General features: G+C 44.2%; 1 protein-coding gene across 3 annotated transcripts in view; it reads left to right on the top strand.

Moving 5' to 3' along the window:
* The window catches only part of clcn1b (chloride channel, voltage-sensitive 1b), a 68,492-nt gene that overhangs the window by 5,383 nt on the left and 37,111 nt on the right, over window positions 1-25,998 (top strand). For 2 of the 3 annotated variants that reach the window (XM_080768120.1, XM_080768121.1), the window contains exons 1-4: window positions 4,209-4,381; window positions 23,810-24,044; window positions 24,895-25,026; window positions 25,724-25,852. In XM_080768120.1, the coding sequence (XP_080624246.1) occupies window positions 4,325-4,381; window positions 23,810-24,044; window positions 24,895-25,026; window positions 25,724-25,852 (553 nt within the window). In that variant the 5' untranslated portion in view covers window positions 4,209-4,324. Of the gene's footprint in view, window positions 1-4,208; window positions 4,382-23,809; window positions 24,045-24,894; window positions 25,027-25,723; window positions 25,853-25,998 lie in introns of those variants that run through there. The other variant, XM_080768122.1, reaches the window with a different exon arrangement.

Here is a 25,998-nt window from a genome sequence, read left to right as displayed (position 1 = left end):
CTGAAAGAATATATATTCAAAGATTTGTGCCACAATTTCACGATTTTTCAAAAATAGCAGAACTACAAGCTTGTAGATCTGCTATTTTTCAATAGCTAAATAATGCTTAGTTAAAACACCAAAACGGGTTCCCGTCCAGAATGGGTTTGACTTTTTTTCTTTCTTTTTTTTTTATGATCTCAATTGAACCCAAAAAACCTGAACTTTTAACATTCAGTAGATCTTCTGTGGTCTGATATTTTCTGGCTCAAACAAGTGCTCTGATTTTCCTGTGGACTGTACAGTAACAATCCACAAATCCCTTATGACCAGCACTGTTGAGGGCGGCATTTTGCCTCATTGCAGCTCAAAAGGCTTCAGAACACACAGAGAAAATCCCAGGCGACAGAAAATCCACTGGATGTTCAAAGTTCAGGTTGTGTGGGTGTAATTGAGGTAATAAAACCTAAAAACGAAAAATACAAATAAATGAAAATGAATGTCATGAAACCTTTTAAAAAGAATAATATGAATAATTTGCATCAAAATAATTCATTATAGTGGCTCATTATTGGGGCTAATGCCTTTATTTGTGGTGCGGAAGCTCAACAAATAAATCCACCCTGTTCCTTTTTATTTATTGTGGCGTAATGTGCGTGTGGCCATGACAGAGCTGACATGACAAGGACCTTTAGGTGTAATTATAGCATGGCTCTGCAGACACCGCTGGCCGTCATGTGCCATGTTAATTACTTCCATGTCACACAGCTGTGCTTGACCCCTGACCTCAGCGGAGGGGAAATGACCTCTCCGTGTTTAGGCCATGACGGACACACTCCTAACAGAGTGGTGAGGACTGATGGGGGAGAGAGAGAGAGAGAGAGTGCGTGTGTGTGTGTGTGTGTGTGTGTGTGTGTGTGTGTGTGTGTGTGTGTGTGTGTGTGTGTGTGTGTGTGTGTGTGTGTGTGTGTGTGTGTGTGTGTGTGTGTGTGTGTAAACATTTCTGTCAATTATTTTCTCGGCTAATGGCATGCACACGTTTCCGCGCACGTGCTGTGTCTGTGTTGCAATGTGTTTGTACGTTGAATGCAGGAGCAGGTGAAAAATCACTTACCGTAAGCTTTAAAAAAAGTGTGTGTGTGTGTGTGTGTGTCAACAGCAATGAAACAGATCTCACAAGTCTCAAATGTTGTGGTCTACTAAAAGGTTTTACAACCCCTGTATGCCAGAACTCTCCCACTCAGGAATGACTGCGACAGAGCCACATTAATCCATTTGGTAGCATATCCGTCGCAATGTTCATCGTTTCATTTCGGCAGAATCGAGCGGGACGCGACTCTTAGCTAGTGGATTAGCTAGTTGTTCCGGGTGAAATTCACCTGAGCTTTTTTAACCCTGAGGCTGAAGCCAATTCTAAAAATGTCATCTAAATGCTTTTCTAAAAGAAAAACAGATGTTGCTGTATCAGTGGTGCTCAAAACCTTTTCACGTAAAATAAGTAAAAAATGTTTGCTTAATAAAAACTATATATTTTTTCTCCTTTATTTACCCATGGTAGTAGCTGTGCACAAGTGCTCATACGACCACAGTCTTATACTGTTGGCCACTAAGCAGTTGGGGATTCAGTGCCTTGCTCAAGGCCACTTCAGCAGTGTTGGGTTAGTGATGACCAATCACTTCCCCACCCAGATCTTTCCTGCCCGTCCGGGGAATCGAACCGGCAACCTTTCGGCTGCCCCAATATATATATATACTGTAGTTTATTCCAAAAATAGCCAAGGGTCCGTAGACCCCAATTTGAAAACCAAGGTGCTATATGTCTGTATATACTGTGGTGTTCTACTAAGGTAAGGTCGAATATAATGTTGACACAAATGCTTTCTCGGTGTTAATGGGTTTAATGCCTCAGCCTGAGCATAAAGAGCTGGCCGTCATATTGTTGTTGTGATGTGTAAAGGTTAAACTCGTCCATCTGTCTGTACAAAACAGGCCTCCCGGGAGAGAGAGGCAGGAATCACAGAGAGACAAACAGACGTGAGAGAGAGGGAGCGAGCGAGCGTTGCGGAGAAGTGTGTCAGTGAACACTGGGTCACACTGGCTGCTAAATTTATCCTCGAGTAGGGTTTCACCTCAGGGGCTGGTGGGGGCGGGGGGGGGGGGGCGTTGAGAAATTGAGAGAGGAACGGGGGTACGTTTTAAGGTGAGAGAGCAGAAGATGGATACAGGTCCGAGGTTAGAGGGTTGGTGACACAGGATGTAGGAAGAAAAGGGGAAGACGTTAAAAAGGGCTCCCCGTGGCAAAGATGTATAAGTCAAAGGAAGATTTCATTGTGCCCAAGGGAAACTTCAGGTGTCTTCACAGTACCGCAGTATATACGTATATGAAACACAGATACAGTTAAGAGAAGAGAGATACAGCTAAGTAACGATACAAAATTGCTAGGACATCATCCATGTCCTAGCACCTTGAATAATGTCCTTAACTATATTTAATGCACAGTACACAGCGGCTGCTATGCCCACGCACCTTAGCTTATCTCATGTGTAAATATGTTTTTTTGTTGAGTGGTGCAACCACTCCTACAACCAGCAATGTCCGTGTTCACCTATGTGTGGTTAACCTATGTGACGTTAATGAGCCAGTATAATGAGTACCAGTAGGGGCGCTGTTGCCAGAAACAGAGAGAGAGAGATAGTATTAGTGCTGCACGCACTGTTGCCTGCTAATGAGAGAGAGAGGGGGGGGGGGGGGGGGGGGGGAGGAGGGGAGTTGCACCACTCAGTTCACACAGGTGTGATTTTTCTTTGTGGAAAGCTAAGAGACCCTTTGGTTCTACCGTTTGTGGCAAAAGCTCAAAGTCCCGCTGGAATGATGCTGAGGCTTTTCGGGCGTAGGCTTCTACGCCGCGAAACTCGCCACTGTGGACCTGAAAGTCTGGCCTATACATTTCATCCATAGTGTGATGGCGATTGAACTTAAATCTTTTAGTTTGCAGGACAGGTCTCTCTCTGACGTTGATGGCTAAAAGCTGTATACGTTTATGTTTAATTCTAACCCTCTTTCAATCAAAATCCACAACATTCAGTTCTCCCCTGGCATACAGGCTCGGTAAGCTATACACTTGTTTTGTGCCAGTCTATTTGATATGCCCATACTTCTGGTGATAGACTATACAGTACACGACTACACATGATACTTGGCTATGCTTCTATATCTACCATCTGTCTGATACATTTTGGATTTGCCTGTGTGTGATTTCACTTCACATACTTTCTGTTAATGTTTAATACTGATGACATTCAAAGGGGCCAACAAAGACATTTTCTTTTTACAATTATTTTTTGGGCATCGTGTCATCTTGACAGACGGGACAGGAAAGGCAGGCGTGAGAGAGAGAGAGAGGGAATGACATGCAGCAAAGGGCCTTTGGGCAGATTTGAACCCGGGTTCAGCTGCCGGAAGGATTCAGCCTTCATGATGTTCTGCACATGCTCTACCAGGTGAGCCACCAGGGCGCCTCGCCAAAGACATTTGGTCCGGGAAAAACATTGAGCCAAACATTGTAATTAAATGTCCTTGATTGTTTTCTGAATAGACAATCTGTTTAAGACTCGCATGCTGACTGTCCTGAGTGCAACGTCCAACCTAAGAGCCTAGTTCCAAATCGTACCATATGCCGCAGTGTGTGTGTGTGTGTGTGTGTGTGTGTGTGTGTGTGTGTGTTCATCGTGCTAGATGGCTTGCTACCAGTAGCGTTTATGAGTCTCTGGGCCGGCATGTAGGAATCTGCTGGACTGGCTGGCAGACTGAGGGAAGGAAGCCCAACAGAATTAAGAGCTGCTGACAACTTATTGTCAAGCTTCAAGTGTCTGCATTAACCTCTAGTCCTCTTTCCTGTCGCGCGCGCGTGTGCGTGTGAGTGTGTGCGTGTGTGCGTGTGTGCGCGTGCGCGTGTGTGCGTGCGTGTTGTACTCTGGTGGTCATACCTGTCAGTCATTGAGCTCTATACTGTATCACCCTCCCTCAGTGGAACAGGTAGCAGGTACAACCTGTCTGTCTCTCTCCCTGGAATGGAACAGGTAGCAGGTACATCCTGTCTGTCTCTCTCCCTGGAAGGGAACAGGTAGCAGGTACAGCCTGTCTGTCTCTCACACTGTCTGGAAGCGAACAGGTAGCAGGTACAACCTGTCTCTCACACTGGAAGGCGGTGTAAGACAGCAGAGGGCAAATGTAACACTGGGATACAGTAGTATATAGAGAGGAGGAAATGACTGCACATCACATACTGTACTGTACATACAGTAGGAGGAACACATCATACGCTGACCCAACAGCAGACAGAAAATGAGAGAGGAGCGCATCAACACTTTTGAGACCGTTCTGAACATAGACCAAATTCTGGTAAGGTCTTGATTATTCATTGGATATAAAATATTGAATAGTCTGAATATTGCGAGGTGATTTGTCGCAGAGATTGAATTGGTTGTTACGCAATTGATAAACGGTAAATGTGCATAAAGTTTGTGCACAGTCAGTTATTTACTTATTTATCAGTAAGGCCAGGGTAAAACTTTATTTGTTTGATATTTAACTACAAACCGTACATGCTTTGTCGAAAGAAGTCCATTTTTTGGTTTCGATATTTGGTCCCTTTCCTCCCCCGAATACACAAAATATCTTTACAAAAATAGCAGCACATTGTGAGTTTTATTTAATTTATTATGACATACCCAGAATGTGATGCTGGAGTTAGGGATGGGCAATTATTATTGTATTATTGTTATAATTATTATTGTTGGCACATACTTATATGGGCCAACATTTCAATAACGGTGCATCCCTAGTTTTGCAATAAAGAGCCAATTCAGTGTTTATATGCCTTTTTCGGAATGGACAAAATTATTATTCTTTAAAAAACAAAAACGGAATGAGATATATCAATATATATCGGTTTTCGGCCATAACAGCAATTAATAATTATAACTTAGACAGAAATTTCATGTCACCCATCCCTCGCCACAGTAGGGTTGTACACTTTAAACCAGTGGTTCCCACACTTTTTCATATCAAGGACCCCCAACTTGACACTAATTAGCCCGCAGACCTCCATTAGAAAAGATATGCCTGACATTATGCCCCCTGTCAGGTGTAAAGGAGCAACTTGGAAACTCGGGCATGAAGGAAGCATGAGTTCAAGTCCGTTGCTCTCCCCTTGTCCCCCATAATGGGGACTAGGCTGGTGGAGGGTGTGTAGAGCCCAGGATCACATTAGATGATTGACACAGGGGTGAAAAATGGGTTACAAACTCGTGGGATAAAAAATATATATAAAAAGATATGCCAGGGAACCCCCATAAGAGAAGATTTTTACGGCTCTAGGAGTGATTCTCAACTTGTATGAGTTGAGAGACCAATCGCTCTCTCTCCAACTGATGCTGATTTGTTGCGCGCGCACACACACACACACACACACACACACACACACACACACACACACACACACACTGGTTTTCCACTTCAGATACTGTTATGTACCGTACATCTCATCCGATATGCCATTACTGTTGGGTTTTACAGCATGTAAAGCTGACTGTCAACTATCGGTGACATGGCTACACATACTGTCAACTGTACTGTATGTGTAGCCATGTCACTGATAGTACGGATTACTTCTCTCATGAAGGACTCATAAAACAACTGTGGGACATCAAAAAACATTCCAGAAACATTTAAAATTGCAGCCTTTGATTATTGACACAAGGCAGTTCATTTATATTTATCGTTCCGTAGGGATGTCCCAATAAAATAATTTAAAAGATGTTGTTTTTATATTAAGCGTGCTCATTCGGCAACTCAACACGTCTGACTTGAAGAAGGCAAGCTTTTTAGTTGGCACTAAAAGACTCGTGACGGCTTGGGCTGAGACTTGGCCAGGACCTCTTAGTCATAGTCCGGAAAAACTGTCCAAACATACTGTGCATCAGGCCCTGCGGCTCTCTCTGAGGCTTCTACGTCTGAGGACAGACCAGTACGTGTTGAGAGTAGCTTATTAGTTTGATTTTGTTTGAAGTTTGATTTTCTTTGAAGTTTATCATGAAAAACCCTCAGTATAGAGGCATGACTTTTTGTCACCTTGGCTGAAATGTCAAAAAGGAACCTACTGTTTTTAGTTTTCCTCTGTGAATAATAGGTGTTTCGTTGGCATTGCAGAGGGCCGTCCCGTGTGTTTTGAAGCTGTTTTGCCAGCCTTTGTTCCCATTTTATTGAATATCAGTTTACGTGACATTTGCTCTAGGTTTCTTGTTGCAGTGTTATTTCATGGGGATTTCATGGAGACCTCTGTTGTTACATCTTCTTTTCAAAATGGGCAACTTGAGTCGAGGGTCATTCGCAGCGAGAGTGTGACTATCAATAAGGTGATCAATTTGAGAGGCGCTATAAGTAGGCTATAGAGATATCTACGTATCTATCTATCTATCTATCTATCTATCTATCTATCTATCTATCTATCTATCTATCTATCTATCTATCTAAGAGTGGCTCAAATAGCCTACATACATACGGTAACTTGCTGGCATATTTGTTAATACTGTGACATGGTAACGTTGGATGTGTAATAATTGACTAATTACATTTGTTGTCATGCTTGTAGTTGTGTCCACATGCCTTAATTAGAACATGACAGCTGGAATAGCATTTGGAAGAGGTACACCCACGTCGTTTTCCCAGTGAAATTGCTATGGTGTTATTGTTGTTCTGGTTAATTGGCTCTTTATGTAAAATTCTAAGCATAAGAGAGCAGACTGTATTTGAAATACATCAGCAGCACGTCGTGCGTGTGTGCGTGTGTGCGTGCGCGAGAGTGTGTGTGTGTGTGTGTGTGTGTGTGTGTTTGTGACGTGTGTGTGTGTGTGTGTGTGTGTGTGTGTGTGTGTGTGTGTGTGTGTGTGTTTTCGTTCCTAATCTCCCTATATGTCCGTCAGTGAACGGGTCAGATTTTATCATTAACCTTGTGCTAGAGGACAAGACAGGACAAGGCTATATTGTTGTAAGGCTGATCGTGCGCACACACAAGTTAACTCTTACTTATTTACGTGCACGCGTATGCACACTCTCGCGCACACACGCACACACACACACACACACACGTGCGTGCGTGCTTTTACTTTCAAATATTCATTAGCAGACACAGACACACATGCTTGTGAACATGCTCTCACATGGATATTTATGAATATGCTACGTTCACTGTCTCTCATAAGGGAGACAGGAATTTCTTATTCTTTTTTAATTAAGTCTCAAAGTCACACTGCCCTTCACCCTCTCTGCGACTATTAGCAGCACTCACTGTCTAAATCTCTCTCTCTCTCTCTCTCTCTCTCTCTCTTTGTCTTTCTCTACCTCTCTCTCTCATTCTGCCCCTCCCCTCTTTTATTTTTCTCTCCTCTCCACTGTTGCCAGATTTTGCGAGAGAAATAAGCAACGAGGTATATGAAAACCAACCGAAAAGAAGTGACCATTAATAGGCCACATAATATTAGCTTTTGGAAAAATAGCTGATCTACAAGCTTGTAGATCTGCTATTTTCATAAGAAAATCTTGAAAAAGGGTAGAATACAAATCTGGCATGGGGGTCCCTGGCGCAAAATATTTTTAGATGTGGGGGTCGGTGAACAAATACATATGAGAAAATGAACAAAGGGAGTCTAGAGACCAACGCGCCTCAAGCCTGGAACGGACACTTAATGTAGAAGGAGGAGAGGACACAAATAAGCCTTAGTGGCTGAGTGGTGCAAATCCAGCCCCCCACCTCTCTCTCTCTCTCTCTCTCATTAGCAGGCAACAGTGCAGCACTATCCCTCTCTCTGTTTCTGGCACAGCAGCGCCCCTACTGGTACTCATAGTCATATACTGGTGCTCATTAACCAACACATAGGCGGACACATAGGTACACATAGGTGAACACGAACATTGCTGTTCCTTGGAGTGGTTGCACCACTCAAAAACTACTAGTCGTTTTTTGTATACGAGCACCTAAATAAAAGGCTTAAAATGTCATTAGGTCATTAAACATTAGGAAACAACTTCCCTTTTAGAAACGAGCCCCCAAAAATCTGCAACTTTGGGCTGCATTTGATGTCAGGGGGCGGTGGTGGCTCAGGGGTAGAGTGCCTGGATGGGAACCGCAAGGTTGCCAGTTCGAACCCGGGCTCCCCCAGAGTTACTGTCGAAGTGTCCTTGAGCAAGACACTGAACCCCTAATTGCTCCCGATGTGCTAGTTGGTGCCTTGCATGGTTTCCGCTGCCATCGGTGTATGAATGGGTGAATGTAATGCACAATCTATGTAAAGCGCCTTGGATAAAGGCGCTATATAAATGCACCATTTACCATTTACCATGTCATGAAAGGTGCTATTATATTATTATTACCAATATTTACAAGCGATTTTACCGGAGAAAAAACAAGCCCAAAGTGGCTTATAATACGCAGGCATGGCAACACTGCTCCTCTCCCCCTCTCTGTTTTTCTCCTGCAAACTCTAGCCTCCCTGTCTCTCTCTTGTTGTTCTACCTCTCTCTTCTTTCCCTCGCTGCCTTTCCTCTAAATCTAACCCCTCTCTCTCTCTCTCCCTTTTATTTAAACATTATTTATGCTCCATCACACCACGGTGTCGCACAGAAAAAAAGAGCAGACCTTGAAGCGTGCAAGGTGTCACGGACGTGACGTGTTGTGGCTCTGCTATTTTTGACGTGCGGCAAATATGAATCAGGCTTTAATAAATTCCTTTGTCGTAGTCTCTGTGTACCATTAGCCAATGGAGGCCGACTCATTACGCACAGACTCATGCATTAATTCACAGCCTTTGACATCTCATTACCATGATTTAAGCTAGATCATACCCTTATATCCTGATAAACCACCCGAGAGTATACCAAGGCAGGAGACAACTATATGCTTAAATACATGAGGGTTTGCCGGTTCAATTATCAGACTAGTTGTGGGCAGTCTGAGTTTGGAGAGTGAGTGAGGAACATTCTTAGTCTTAGTGCTGCTCTTGCTGAAAAGGTGCCCTTGAGCAAGGCCCTTGAAACACAGTGTCTTTGTTCTGGTGCAAACATTCAACGGAAATAGCAGATCTACAAGCTCACAACGACGTGTTGTTGTGAGATTGTAGATCTCACTGAAGAGGGGAAATAGGAGGGGACATGGTATAGACCCCTGAGGGACACCGGTCAACAAAGTAGGCAGTACAGTATATAGGGTGCATGGCCATGAGCCCACAGTATGAGAGTGTTACTTGAACATGAACATGAACCAGTTATGCCCTGTATTTTAATTTAATGTATTTCAATTCAATTCAAACTTTATTCCAGACACACAGGGGTTCCATAGAGCAGGTGTTCCCAAATGTTTTCATGTCAAGAACCCCCAAACTGGCACTTATTATAGCCCGCGGACCCCCATTTGAAAAGATATGCCAGGGACCCCCATAAGAGAAGATTTGTATGGCTCTCGCAGTGATTCTCAACACGATTAATTTAATTAAGGACCTCCCAGGTTGACATGCATTAGTCTACGGACCCCCATGTAATGACATTTCTATCTCTGGGACCCCCAATTTATATTGTAAAATCAATGTTAATTTAACTCTTGGGAGTGTTCCATTTGTTCACTCGAAGAGTTACAGACCCATAAGGGTCCATTTGGTTACAAACTATCATTTAGCTGGGGGACCCCCTGGAACTCCCTCAAGGACCCCTGGGGGTCCCCGGACCCCACTTTGGGAACCACTCCCATAGAGTATATACAAATCATCAGAACTAAAAAGAGAACGCTCGCACACTGTTTCTTGTTTTTGGTTGACTTTGTCATGTTAAATGTGCTATATATATATAAATAAAGTTGAGTTGAGACTTTTTGGCAACAGTTGTAGGATTCTTTTATTGCCCCTGAGTGCTGCTGTGACGTTTCAGGGCTCTCGCCCTTTCTCAGTCTGACGAAGGGCGAGAGAGAGCAGCACTCAGGAGGTGCAATAAAGAATCCTACAACTGGTGGAGCCAACAGTGTGCAAAAACTAAAAGAGCGATCTCTTTTAGTTTTCACTTCTCATGTTATATATTTTTTCGCTTATATACCTACCTGTGTGCAAAATTGTGCGTGTACACGTACAAATCATTGACACCACACAAAACAAAAACATTAAATCATAAATAGAGGCTGACTCTCCAGTCTTTACGCTATATAGTTTATCGTATGACCAAAAGAAAATAGGTGATTTACAATCTGTTATTTTCATTATTCTCTTGTTTTGTTTTGTTCAAGATTTGACAATATAATGGCATGCACAAAATAGGGACGCCAGGTTAACCACCTTATTGGCCGCGGTCCCCTTCCTTTCCCCTCTACACCAAATCCCTTTACAAAATAGCAATGATATGACACATTGTTTGACGACTTAATAACTGTTTGCGTATTTTCACCAAAACAATGTTTGACCAGAATAGGTAACCTATACGCTAGGGTTCATGTGTTTAAATGAATATAAACTGGAACACAAGGGTCTGTATTTACATTCTCAGAAGTTAAATTAATGTTCTTGATTTGACATTGTAGAAGATTACAGCTGTAGTGTACACTAGCTCCTACAACCTCCTACATAGTGGTGGAAAGTAACCAAGTGATTTTACTTAATTACTATACTTAAGTACAATTTTGAAGTATTTGTACTTTATTTGAGTATTTCCAATTTCCAGTACTTCTACTCCCCTACATCTCGGAGCCAAAATTTGTACTTTTAAGTTTAACATTAACTAACCACTTCAACACTATACATTTCGGCCATTTGAAAATAGCCGATCGGCTATTTTCTAGATTTTCTACACATTTTGAACTTGTGAAATGGGACATTCTGCAATATGAATACTTTTATTTAGTACTTTAAGTACATTTGGAAGTACATTTCTCTCAAGTACATTTTCAATTCCGTACTTTTACTTGTAACGAAGTAGGTCTAAATTTGCAGTATTGGTACTTTTTACTTAAATAAAAGAATTGAGTACTTTTCCCCACCACTGCTCCTATACGGCGTCTGTGTGTGATGGTTTTGTTGCTGATGTCATCGTGGTCTGACCGTACGGAACAGAAACCCAGGCAGGGTCAAAGCATGACACAGGGCAAACACCAGGGATGAAAGATGGCGACAGGGCAAAGCTATCAGGAACCGTAATGTATCACGGCTTTCAACATGCCTCTCACGCTGTCTCTTGCTTTGTTCACCATTCCACTGAACTCAACTCATCTTTATGTGTAAAGGCCTTAAAGCTGCAATTTGTTTTACTTCCTCCCCACACCGAGAGGTACGGATTCTAACCCGGGTGGGAGACTAGCTTCAAGGGCCACTCATTCCTCATTCAACACGGAATCCAGGAGAGGATTAGTTTTCCACAGAATAGGGACGCTACGGCCACGGTTCCCGTGAGTGGGGTCCGGGGACCCCCAGGGGTCCTTGAGGGAGTTCCAGGGGACCCCCACCTAAATGATAGTTAGGAACAAAATGGACCCTTATGTGTCTGTAACTCAGAGAGTGTACATTTGTAGTACACTCTCAGAGTTAAATTAACATTGATCTTACGATATAAATTGTGGTCCCAGAGATAAAAATGCTTTTAAATGGGGCTCTGTAACCTAATGCATGTCCAACTGGGAATCACTGCTAGAACCGTTATAAAAATCTTGTCTTATGGAGGTCCCTGGCATATCTTTTTCAAATGGGGGTCTGCAGGCTAATAAATGTTGATTCAGGGGTTCTTGACCCATGAAAAGGTTTTGGAACCACTGCGCTATAGGGTTCATGTACAGTATATAGTAGTTAAATTGATTGGTTGATTGATCGAACGTAACACAACGAGAGGTGTGATCCGTCTGACACAGATCAGCTGAGGACGCAGAATCCACGGCCAAGAGCGGCAGTGAACTACTGTACTGTACTGTACTACAGGGCTGTCAGTGGGTCAGTGAAGTCCACAGGGTATATACTATATTTGCCATAAGATATGGTGATGTCAGAGATACAGATCAGTCGAGGACACACAGCCACGGCCCGAGAGTGGAAGCATTCCCTCTCTCTCTCTCTGTGGATGGATTGATTGATTGCTTGTTATAGTCCCGTGATGGATTGTTCCGTGTTGTTAATAAGTAGTGTACTGGTGGTCAACGGTGTGTGTGTGTGTGTGTGTGTGTGTGTGTGTGTGTGTGTGTGTGTGTGTGTGTGTGTGTGTGTGTCTGTGTGAGGTGAGGTCACCCTGTAGAAGGCAGTTCCAGTTGCTGCCAAAACGTTGGTTTTCATTGCTCTGTGTCCAGAATAAAATATTGGCACTTTGGTTGCCAGTGTCTGGCTCTGTGGCCACTTTATTGTCTCTGGAAAGACTGTCATTTGTACAGTATATTCCGTAGTGGGCCCGCCGCCACTACAAAGACTTTGGTTGACTGTGCGTAGCGTTCCTGTACAGTACAGTACAGTACAGTACAGTACAGCTCAGTAAGGTCACCTGTAGACCTGGACAGTGGAGTCAGAACAGGGGCAGAGGTGGTCTCTCACAGCATGCTCAAAGGAACAGACCAGGAAAAGGTAATAACTTAATCACATTTATATTTGAGTATTTCTTTTTTTTTACCTCTTAAGCCCTAAACTAAACTGTACACACGCGCACACACACACACACACACACACACACACACACACACACACACACACGCACCCGCACACACGCAGTTAAGTCATAGACACACTTATCCAGTATGTCTGCACCTGGCAATTTATTACATTCACCTATGCAATTAATTTAGACCATGAAATGATTGTAAAACAAGATCATAAACTGCAAAAAGGGTGCTAAATGTTTGGGGGCTTGGGTTGGGGACACCTTTGATCCAAATGAAATGAAGAATTGATTAATTTCATGAATATTCCGTTCATTGGAGGTTGTCCCAATGAGAGAATGACTGGTCTAATTTCACTTCTTTATTTTTTCAATGTATTTTTATTGAGGCTCTGAAACTGTTCAATCACAATTCAGTGTATATAGAACCACACATTTTTCTTTTTTCAACACAACATAGGAAAACAACCACAATACGGACATTACAATGCACAGACAAAAAAACAAAAACAAAAAATAAACAAGACAAAACGAAGAGATTGAGATGTTTGTAAAAGAATTTCACAATTATTTTAGCAATCTTAACAAAAAAGAGGCCTTTAATGACCTGCTAGTGATGCCAGGAGGACAGCAAAACACCCAACACACACAGGCTGCAAACATTCATCAGCACGGGAGAAATATCCTACACATCTTGTGGAGAGACAAAGTAAGCGTGTCTGTGGAAAAGGAAGAAGTCTGGAGTTGCACTGGCCACACTCAGAAAACCTGCTACAAACATCACCCGAAATGGAACCCCCAAGGTAAAAGCAAACGAGGTCGCCCCAGGAACAGCTGGAGAAGAAGTGGCAGACATCATGTCAGAGAGTGGGCTCGACTGGGGAGATCTCCTGAATTGAACTGCTGAATAAAATACAGAGTGAAATGGAGGACATTCATCAACTGCCTCAGTGATGCCAGGGATGCCAACTATGAGTACTGTAGTGGTGGAACTTGTTTCTGTTGCAACCTCGCTCTGACTTCTCTGCTGCGTTGTCCTCAAAGCGTTCAACAAAACATCAAGCAAAAGGTCGCACTCAGACATGCTCGGAAAATAGTTTATTGCTCCACATGCCTTATAATAATTAATGACATGTTTCAGCTATCCAGCTGAAAGTACATCGGGTTTAGTATAGTATTGGCGGCGCCCGAGAACGAACCCATGCTGTGCTTCTACAACAGTGTTCCCCAAACCTTTTCATGTCAAGGACCCCCAAATTGACACTAATGAGCCCGCGGACCCCATTTGAAAACATATGCCAGGGACCCCCATAAGAGAAGATTATTACCGCTCTAGTAGTGATGCTCAACCTGTTTAATTTCAAGGACCCCCCCAGTTTGACATGCATTAGTCTACGGACCCCCATTTAATGACATTTATATCTCTGGGACCCCCAATTTATATTGTAAAATCAATGTTAATTTAACTCTGAGGGTGTACAAATGGAACCAAATGGAACCTAACGGGTCCATTTGGTTCCATTTGGTTCCATTTGGTTCCATTTGTACACTCTGAGTTACAGACCCATAGCTGCATTAGCTGGGGACCCCCTAGAACTCCCTCAAGGACCCCACTTTGGGAACCACTGCTCTACGGTACCAACTGAGCTACTCGGGCACACAGTGGGGGTTAAAGTGTTTAATATGTACACGTTTGAGTCCCGCTGTTAGAATCACGGCACAGCATGAAGAGAATTTAGCTTGAAGAATCAAACTTGTGACACTTTAAATACATTCGTTAGAAGTCCTGCTGCAGCAGGATTAGATACCTAATTTATATTTTTAATCTGTGGATAAAATAAAAAACTGAAATCGGGTGTTGGCAAGGCAAAGCTATATCTTTATCTGTGGGGGTTGTGAATGCCATATGACTGCTTTTAAATACCTATTTAAATGCATAGATTCCTTTAGGTTTAGGCTAATCTCTGTGGCACTGAAGCAAAAGGCACTTACCTGTATTACGATAATTCTGGGTGCCTGCCATGCAATGGCAGAAACTCATTCTGGGTGCCTGCCATGCAATGGCAGAAACTCAGGTTGAAATCCGAAACCAATACTTAATAATAATAATCGTATATGTTCCGAAACTTTGACCGCTATGGCCGGCCGCACGGTTTACCAAAGCCCCGCAATATATACATCAAAACGTGCGGCTCGGCCGGGAATGGTGTGCTTGTGCTTTTCTTTCCGATTCGCGTTACCGTGCCGACGTAATTCGCAATAAACTACGCGAAAAATCCCCATTCAAAGTCAATGGGGAAACACGGGTAAAAACAGAAAACGACGCGTTACTTTAGAGCCACATTGCTCTGGCATACTGTTACGTAGAAACACGATTTGAACGTCAAACAGCACACGAGGCAATCGACTTTGTTGTGGTTCAGACGGAATTCGAATACGTTGCACGGTTTGCCCGCTATCGCAGTTCAAAGTGTGTGTGGTCTGAGCAAAAATCTCGACTTAGAGTGTCGCACGCCCAGAGAGAGAGCGGGTCAGAGTGAGCGGCCAGTGTCAAAACTGTAGCGAAATTCTCAGAACAAATCGTCCTCACGGCCAAAATATTAACTTTACACGCATGGGTTTCGGTAATTTTGTAGCCACACTCGTCCTCTTTCACCCAATGTCACAACCACAGCCCAGATTCATATGGTACGTGAACTACAGCCCTGAAAGCGACAGGTGTACCATCATAAAGTGTCATGAAACGCCATGTTAACTGCCTGAATGAGTCAGCATTTTTTTCATCACAAACACAATTTCTTAACTCGCTCTTATAACCACATTTTTTATCGTACCAATACCACGATCGCACACGGCGTACCTCAATGTCTCGGGTCACTCACGGCGAAAACAAAAATCGCATTCGACTTTTACTTTTTGCGCTAGAGCAATTTGTTCGGACCATATATCTGAACAAATTCTCTCATTGAGTCACTGTGCTGACTTTTTTTTTTTTACGTGTTTGCATTCGCATAGACTAGCCCTGCCCCAAGCTCAGGTGAAATTGATACTTTGTTAATGATTCAAGGTCAAGTTGACCACATCTCAAACACGCGCACACACGAACGCACATGCACGCACATGCACAAATGTGCACGCACACACACACACATTGAAAGTCAATAGAGAAAATCGGGGAAACTCTGTCATTTGTCAACCGTTTCAGACGCGGGGTGGCTCGCCGGAACCGGGCCGCCCCCCTGAGCGAAACCAAATGGACACACACACACACACACACACACACACACACACACACACACACACACACACAAACCCTCTCTTCCTATTGGCTGGCCTTTACACAGCTCTAACTTTTGCTTGCAGCATGCTACAGTCTTGAAACTTGCTCCATGGACTTGGACCACCAATAGGAGCACGCTGTAAATGTTTAATTGCTTAAGCCCCGCCCCTCTGTCGTCCTATTGGCTGGCCTTTACACAGCTCTAACTATTGTTTACAACATGCTACAGCCTCAAACTTTGGTACATGGACGTAGACCATCAAGAGGAACAAGCTGTAATGGCTTAATTGCTTAAGCCCCGCCCCTCTGTATTCCTATTGGCTGGCCTTTAAACAGCTATAACTTTTGTTTGCAACATGCTACAGTCTTGAAACTTGCTCCATGGACTTGGACCACCAATAGGAGCACGCTGTAAATGTTTAATTGCTTAAGCCCCGCCCCTCTGTCTTCCTATTGGCTGGCCTTTACACAGCTCTAACTATTGTTTACAACATGCTACAGCCTCAAACTTTGGTACATGGACGTAGACCATCAAGAGGAACAAGCTGTAATGGCTTAATTGCTTAAGCCCCGCCCCTCTGTATTCCTATTGGCTGGCCTTTACACAGCTATAACTTTTGTTTGCAACATGCTACAGTCTTGAAACTTGCTCCATGGACTTGGACCACCAATAGGAGCACGCTGTAAATGTTTAATTGCTTAAGCCCCGCCCCTCTGTCGTCCTATTGGCTGGCCTTTACACAGCTGTAACTATTGTTTACAACATGCTACAGCCTCAAACTTTGGTACATGGACGTATACCATCAAGAGGAACAAGCTGTAATGGCTTAATTGCTTAAGCCCCGCCCCTCTGTAATCCTATTGGCTGGCCTTTAAACAGCTATAACTTTTGTTTGCAACATGCTACAGTCTTGAAACTTGCTCCATGGACTTGGACCACCAATAGGAGCACGCTGTAAATGTTTAATTGCTTAAGCCCCGCCCCTCTGTCTTCCTATTGGCTGGCCTTTACACAGCTCTAACTATTGTTTACAACATGCTACAGCCTCAAACTTTGGTACATGGACGTAGACCATCAAGAGGAACAAGCTGTAATGGCTTAATTGCTTAAGCCCCGCCCCTCTGTATTCCTATTGGCTGGCCTTTAAACAGCTATAACTTTTGTTTGCAACATGCTACAGTCTTGAAACTTGCTCCATGGACTTGGACCACCAATAGGAGCACGCTGTAAATGTTTAATTGCTTAAGCCCCGCCCCTCTGTATTCCTATTGGCTGGCCTTTAAACAGCTATAACTTTTGTTTGCAACATGCTACAGTCTTGAAACTTGCTCCATGGACTTGGACCACCAATAGGAGCACGCTGTAAATGTTTAATTGCTTAAGCCCCGCCCCTCTGTCTTCCTATTGGCTGGCCTTTACACAGCTCTAACTATTGTTTACAACATGCTACAGCCTCAAAATTTGGTACATGGACGTAGACCATCAAGAGGAACAAGCTGTGATGGCTTAATTGCTTAAGCCCCGCCCCTCTGTATTCCTATTGGCTGGCCTTTAAACAGCTATAACTTTTGTTTGCAACATGCTACAGTCTTGAAACTTGCTCCATGGACTTGGACCACCAATAGGAGCACGCTGTAAATGTTTAATTGCTTAAGCCCCGCCCCTCTGTCTTCCTATTGGCTGGCCTTTACACAGCTCTAACTATTGTTTACAACATGCTACAGCCTCAAACTTTGGTACATGGACGTAGACCATCAAGAGGAACAAGCTGTAATGGCTTAATTGCTTAAGCCCCGCCCCTCTATATTCCTATTGGCTGGCCTTTAAACAGCTATAACTTTTGTTTGCAACATGCTACAGTCTTGAAACTTGCTCCATGGACTTGGACCACCAATAGGAGCACGCTGTAAATGTTTAATTGCTTAAGCCCCGCCCCTCTGTCTTCCTATTGGCTGGCCTTTACACAGCTCTAACTATTGTTTACAACATGCTACAGCCTCAAAATTTGGTACATGGACGTAGACCATCAAGAGGAACAAGCTGTAATGGCTTAATTGCTTAAGCCCCGCCCCTCTGTATTCCTATTGGCTGGCCTTTACACAGCTATAACTTTTGTTTGCAACATGCTACAGTCTTGAAACTTGCTCCATGCACTTAAACCAAGTTGACCACCTCTCACACCCGCGCACACACGAACGCACATGCACGCACATGCACACATGTGCACACACACACACACACTCATTGAAAGTAAATGGAGAAAATCGGGGAAACACGTAACTCTGTCATTTCTCGACCGTTTCAGAAGCAGGGCGGCTCGCCGGAACCGGTCCGCCCCTCTGAACGAAACCAAATGGACCCTTACAGCTCAGACATCTTAGCATTAGATGTTAGCATTAGCATGTTAGCATATTAGCATGTTAGGATTAGCATGTTAGCATGTAGCATTAGCATGTTAGCATTAACATGTTAGCATTAACATGTTAGCATTAAAATGTTAGCATGATAGCATGTTAGCATTAGAATGTTGGTGGCAACGTAATGCGCAATAAACTAAGACAAAATACCCCATTGAAAGTCAATGGGGAGACCTGGCTCACATGTAACCAAATGGACCCTTCTTGAGGCTAAATGTCATCAAATGGTGGTCCGTGGCTCAAATGCTGCACAGACTTGGCAAGCTTCAGGCACCCAGTAAAATTTCTTGAAATTTTGTTTCTAGTTATACTTCCTTGTCTTCACATGCCACAGAGGTGTGATATACTGTAGGCTCACCCTTCTGTGTCTCTATTGTTAAAAACTATTTACCCTGGACGGTTAGCTCAACCGTCTGGGCACCTCGGCTGCCAAGCCAGCCGGACGGTGCGCCGCGGGGTCGACTCCCGAGCCCGCCAGCCTTTGCCGCGTGTCACTCCCCAACTCTCCCCTTTCCTGTCTGTCTACTGTTCCCTATCAATACAAAGGCATAAAAAGCCCCCCCCAAAAAAACAGCATACATAGGCCTATACTGTATTGTCTAACCCCCATTGCATATTACAATGCAATCCTCAGTGTTAATTTAACTCTGAGCATGTACTACATGTATAAATAGTTATGCTCGGATCTGCCATGGTTAACATTTTTTAACCCATTTAGGACGGGAACCCCTTTTGGTGTTTCAAGCATTATGTTATACTTTAGCTATTGAAAAATATCTTTGCTTCTAGGGGGACATGAAAAAGGTTGAGCACCACTGACATAGAAACATAGGTTTTTCAGAAAACTGTTTTAGAAGTAATTTATTTTAGAATTGGCCTCAGGTCTACTGACAGAAAACAACTGACAGATTACAACTCGTCCAAAATGCAGCAGCCAGAGTTTTAACTAGAACTAAGATGAGAGAACATATTACTCCAGTTTTGGCATCACTGCACTGGCTTCCGGTTGTTTTTAGGATTGATTTTAAAATAATTTTACTTGTCTATAAAGCTCTCAATGGTCTCGCACCTTCCTACCTACTTGACTGCCTGCCTAAATATGTCCCAAACCGCCCCCTAAGGTCTTCCACTGCTGGCCTGCTCGCGTTGCCAAAAGAAATGGCAACAAAAAAATACGGGGAAGCAGCTTTTTGCTTCTATGGGCCGTCGGCATGGAACAAGCTCCCACTGTACCTTCGTCAGGCAGCCTCTGTAGACATTTTTAAAGCTCAGCTCAAGACCCACTTCTACAACATTGCTTTTAATTGAGTTTTAATTTGCACGTTCCTACCCTGCCCTGACTGATTTGCTGCATGTGGTGTTTTTATTATTTTTTTATTTTGTTTTTATTTATTTTATGTTCTTATATTAAATTTTGTTCTTTGCCATTGTTTTATCATTTTAACTACTTATGTTTTATTGTATTCTATTTTTGCCCTGTGAAGCACTTTGAGCTACATTTATGTATGAAAGGTGCTATACAAATAAAGTTTATTATTATTATTATTATTACTTAACTATAGTTAAATGAATACTGAGGATTTAAACTCTGCTTGCATTGCCCTGCGGCATCAAATCCCACCCACCTGGCATGGCATATTTGCACTGATGCTCTTGTCCAGTGAGTGGACAGGTAGCCTAGGGGGGGTTCTGGCCTTGGCCCAGTGCCTTGCTCAAAGACACTTCCACAGGTATTGTTTTTCAGCACGGCCTCTCTTACGACTGGACAGCTGTTTGACTAGTTTGCATAATGGCTACGATGCCTACAAAAGACAACAGCGGTTCTCATGCCTCAGTGCACCTAATTATAGCTCCACTGTTAGCTCAGTTAATACAGTTTATATACAGTATGCATGCGTGCAGGACTGGCAGCTATTGAGTAGGCTTAAAGACTCTCTGCGGGACACCGCGTAAGCCTTCAGATGTGCAGCATTTGTTCCCCAAAACAGTTAGCGGTTTATAACGTTTAACCGGGGCTGAAAATATTATCCAAGTTTTGAAGAGCCCCCTTTACGGCATTAACTCTAGTCCCCCCCCTGCTATGTGGAGTATTTTGTGTATTAATTATACACGTCTATATCAGTGGACGCCCGCTGTCATGTGGCACTGTTGACGCTGGTCGCATGGAGGGTTTCCTGGTAAACCGTCCGCTGAAAGTAAAGGCTCACCGGTAAACGCTCGGGTCCGGTTACGTGCTGACCTGTCCTGTAAATGTGACTAGTATACTGTACATATAATGAGAAAGAAGGGTTGTCCACACACTGTATATCAGCTCCCAGCAAACTTTTATTGAGTAACAACGTTTTTCGACCCTCCCTGGTCTTCGTCAGGTACCTGGCGTACCAAGTTCTCATTGTACGTATTGTTTTTGTTCAGCACCTGTAGAGTGTTCTGAGATGTGCGCGCTTCCTTTTTGATTCCTAGTACTGTCTGTACATATACTGTACTACTGTGCCTTTAAAACTTGACTAGGCTCAAATGTTGTTGTCATTCACGCCATGCATGCATTGCGTTATATAATGAAGAGCAGGTTGTGATGAGTTAGGACAGCAGTTACTAAACCTTTCCGCGCCAACGACCCCCAAATAGCCCACAGTCTCTGGCTGCGGCCTCCCTGTTGCAAAAGGGCTTAAAAACAGTGACAATACCTGCATGTATAGATCTATAAATGCTCATCATACTGTATACGCTGCATGCGCTGTGACGCGTTGTAAGCTTGTCACAGCGCATCACAGCGCATTGTGAGCTCGTAGTTGTAAATATGTTTAAAGTGCTCATGTTGCCAAGTCGCTTCTTTTGGGCTGGCGTTCATTATTTGTCCCTCAGGGCCCCGGTATGCAAAATGTGGGGCAGGTTTATCACCGGAGGGCATTTTGTTTCTCAGAGATTCCAGACTAATACAGTATCTAGGCAGGGATATTATAGTCTGGCCGTGCCAGGCTAGTGAATATCTTCCTCAAGGGCACTTCATCAACACGGTCACATGGCCGCACCGGAGATTGAAACTGAGCCTAGCGCGGCACCAATAAATTAACAGGTCCCACTATCAGATGTGCCTTTTTATATTCTATATCTAGGGCTGTTGCAGACGTGCTGCAGGGTGCATGCATACGGTGGGCTCCTCCGGCCCCGTGTGTGAGAGAGAGAGAGAGAGAGAGAGGTCTCTCGGATCCAGCAGATCTCTTTCTTTCCCCCACCGTGAGAACCTGAGCTCCAGCACCAATGATCTGCTGGCCTCCTCATGGGAGCCGCTGCTCTGCCGCGTCGCTGGGACGTTATGCGGGTCACTCCGTGGCCACTGCGCTCGGATCAGCCACGGTTAACGGATTATAATATTAAGGGTGGTGAAAACTGATCCCAGACCAAGAGTATGTAGGGTGATAAATTGTGTGCGTGTGTGCGTATAGAGGTGTGCATCAGTGTATGTGTACATACTGTATGCAGGTATGCAATGTGTGTCTAGGTGCTTGATGCAGACGCAGTGTGTGTGTGTGTGTGTGTGTGTGTGTGTGTGTGTGTGTGTGTGTGTGTGTGTGTGTGTGTGTGTGTGTGTGTGTGCGTGTGTGTGGAAATGTGCGTGTGTGTATTTGGGAAGGTGTGGAATGTTCCCTCTTCCAGGATCTCTTCCTCTGGATACTTGGCTCGTGTCCAGCACCCCCCACCCCCCATCCCCCCCCCACCCCCCACCCACTCGCCCCCTCTCGGGGACGGGGGTTTTTCCGTTCTCCATGTCCGTTTCGTCTATTTCTGTCCAGCAGGGGCATTCGGCATGGCGTGTATCCCTTACACTCACGCCGCACATTCCCCCCCTCTCCTCTTCCTCGTTATCTCCAGACGCTTTTTTACAACAGATCCAGTTCTCTCCCCGCTCGTCAGTGTCGGTTGTCACAGTTTTCTCACCCTTTCACCCTCTCTCCTTTCCCCCCCCCCCCCGCTAATTTATTTGTCCTTTCCTGTCCGGTAAAACTTGCCTGTTTTTTCACCTCTGCCTTCTTCTTCTTCTGAGCATGTGATTCCTCCTTTAACCCATTTTGGACTGAGGCCGATTCTAAAAGAATGTCTTCAGTTCCAGGGACCCCCCCAGAAGCAAAGATTTGAGTAAAACGTATATATTCCAAGCTCGTAGCGTGGTCAATAGATAAAGTTCAAAATAATGGTTAAAACACCAAAAGGGAGGGGGCACGGTGGCACAGTTGGTAGTGCTGTCGCCTCACAGCTAGAAGGTCCTGGGTTCGATTCCCGCTGGGGACGCTGTGGGCACTGGCGGCGTGTTCCCTCCTCCGCGTCATCAGTGCCCATACCCGAGGCGGGGGTTGGCGATAGGGCCTTTCTGTGTGGAGTTTGCATGTTCTCCCCGTGTCCCCTAGGGTAGATACCCTCACAAAAACATGCCGTAATCCTGGTCTCTAAAACTACCTCTCCCTGGTCAGCCGGGGCGCCTGATGGAGGGGAAAGGAACTGGTCGGAATAACGTGTCCCTTCCACGCGCTACGTCCGGCCGGGGAAATTCCCCTCTGTCAGGTGAAAAGAAGCAGCTTGGACTCCTCATGCATAGAAGGAGGCATGAGGTCAGTCCGCTGCCCCCCCAGGTTGGCAGAGGAAGTGTAGCGCCCAGGATTACATTAGATAATTGGCACTGGGTGAAAAAAGAAAACTGGGTTACAAAATCGTGGGATAAAATTTAAGAAAAAAAAAAAAACACCAAAAGGCGTTCCCGCCCAGAATGGTTTAAGTGAGTGTTTCCATCCTGCATGGGTTGCCTAGGAGGAGACATTTTGGGCCACGGCAAAGCGGGAGACTCCTTTGTTCAAGGTTGGCTCCTTTGAGACAAGGGCTTATGAGTATTATAGTCTTCTCTGTTTGGCCTACAGCTGTGCAGGCCTCCAGTAGTTGAGTCACGAAGCACTCGTAAAACGATTAGAATGTTTGTCTGTGCATACTTTACTTCAACTTACCGGCAAGCAACTTTGGGCACGGGTGCCAGCCAACATTGGCACAGGGGACGGTGAGCACTGGCACTTTGAGACCCAGGTGGAGCAGAATGTTTCCAGTGAGCCAACATGCACAATATCATCACTAACAGAGTGTTAGTATAATTTGGTAAGACCTGTGAAGGAAGTAATGACTTGGGTCTCTTGAGGCACAATTTCTTTCCAATATGGCTGCTGTGTATCCACGCTACCTGGTGGTACGGTAGCTTCTGTCAATAAAAGCACGGTTTTGGGTAATGTAGTGTAATGTAATGTAGAATAATGTTAGGGTTTCGGGCAGAGGAATGCTTTGGGATATAGCATCATCATGTCCAGGAGCGCTGCAGGGTGTCTTTACCTTCAAAATACATGGCTGACTTTTGCTATACAGTAGCTGTTAGTTTTCCCCCAAGCAAGGGATTGTGGGTAACGTGGTCTTTCTTTCTGCTGCCTGTCTTACAGCTGTACGGAGAGTACAGAGAACAGCTCGGTAGTTACGCCCGGCGGGAAGCGGCTCGCTTACTGACAGAGAGACAATGGAAGAGACAGGCAGAAGAGAACACAGGCACCGGCCGCAGGGGCCACGGCCGGCGGAACCAGCCCCACCCCCACCACCAACGACATGCCGCCACGTTGGAGTCACATCTCAGCCACACGTCTTCCACCAAGACGCCACGCCCCTACTCCAAATGCCAAGGTGAGAACATTTAACACTAATGGAATCGTCTGCAGAGCACCTGATGTATTTTTTTTAACCCATATAAACCGGGAAAGCATCTGTTCTAATTCTGCTATAGTTTTGAACATTTATATATATATATATATATATATATATATATATATATATATATATATAATAAAAAGAACAATTTTGTTGTTGTTACGTTGGCTTGCACATTTATCAGCAGGATGCAGCACCCCTTTGTTCCTGGGAGAGAACAGACATGTGTAAGCTTAGCATTTATAAATAAACAATGTTGCACACGGTAGCACCCAGAAGCATGTCTTTGTTTTTAGTCCCAATGAACATTTTTACACTAATTAACACTGATGCATTATTCACTTGAACACAGAACAATATTTGAAAATAGAAAGGACGTTTTAGTGCACCGCACTAATCGGCATCTAGCAGCATCTCCTGTGAGTCTGTGAGAGAATTTTCTAACAATTATACACCCCATGAAGCCTTGAAATCATGGAGGGTTTAAGCCAATCATTTGAAGACCAGTGGAGTTTGTTAGGAGACTTGCGAAGTCTCCTAACTTAGAGACTAAGAGACATTAGCCAATCTACATAGCTCACAATCCGTTACAATTGGATTGCCATTTTTGAACATTTTTAATAACACAAACCCTCTATTTGATGGTCTCCGGCACAAACCTTTTTTACATGGTGGACCGCGTTCAAGGGGGTCCTTGTCGACATGGAAATGTTTGAGAACCACTCCTATAGCTAGTGATACATCCTAGTGCAGTACATTGTTTTCACACTTACACATCTATAAATATGGAACATACAGTATAGTCTTCTCTGTGGCTCTACCCCAGACTGTTTGGCCCGTATGCGGCGGTACATCGTGACCAAGATGGGAGACGACTGGATCTTCCTGGTTCTACTAGGCCTCACTATGGCGCTGGTCAGCTGGAGTATGGACTACGCCAGTGCCAAGAGCTTGCAAGGTACAGTACCACACACACATCACGCCTACTGAAGGAAAGGGATCTACTGTACAGTATTTCAGGACATTACCATTTTTCAGTTGTCATTTTTGTCAAGTGAACACCGATTCAGTATGAATGTCTGGTTATACACTGAATTGTGTCTTTATCATGAAATCAGCACCCAGTAAAGATTGCTTTCTTTGTCTGTGACCTTGCTAGCTCACAGCATTTTGGGTCCCGACCGACTGGAGGGCAAAGGGAGATTATTGCTGGCTGAGCAGTTAGTCTGATGATAGGCATACGAGACTCAAGTGCAACTTCAAGACTACTGTTTATCAGCAGTGGGAAATTTTGGTTTGCTTCATGTAGGACTTTTTACATAGATGTCAGTTTGTGATGTTCTGGGATTTGTGTTAAGTCTCGTCACAGAGACATTAGTTTAAGGGACGAGGACAGCCTGATGTTGTGGGATTTGTGTAAAGACTTAGTTGTCATACACAAACATCAGCGAGGATGGTGTGCTGAATGCCAACGCTCTGATTTGCCGTTTCCAAAATACCGTGTTGATATAGCCGCTTGTTGCACCCTATTTTCACTGGCACTGTGAACACACAAGACCTTAATTTGCAGTGTAATGTTCTATTCCGTTTGAAGTAATTCCATTTCTTCTCTCTCTCTCTCTCTCTCTCTCTCTCTCTCTCATTGCGTCACTCAGCCTATAAGTGGATGTATGGAGAGTTGAAGGGCAATATTCCTCTCCAGTACCTAGCCTGGGTCACCTATCCTATGATCCTCGTCATGTTCGCCTCTCTCTTCTGCCATGTGGTCGCCCCGCAGGCCATCGGTAAGTACTCTGGGGTCTCTGCCAAGCAGCAGTGACTGTCCTGTATAGACGCAAAAAGACCGGGGGGGTAAAAAATGGCTTCTGTCAGATTATCTCCTCTGAACACAAAAGTAGACTTGTCAGTACATGAGTGTATTTTGGGTCGA

This window comes from Protomyctophum bolini (assembly GCF_963924005.1).
Source record: "Protomyctophum bolini genome assembly, chromosome: 7".
NCBI lineage: Eukaryota > Metazoa > Chordata > Actinopteri > Myctophiformes > Myctophidae > Protomyctophum > Protomyctophum bolini.
The sequence above is the reverse complement of the archived record's forward strand: the minus strand, read 5'-3'. Positions and strand labels throughout refer to the sequence as shown.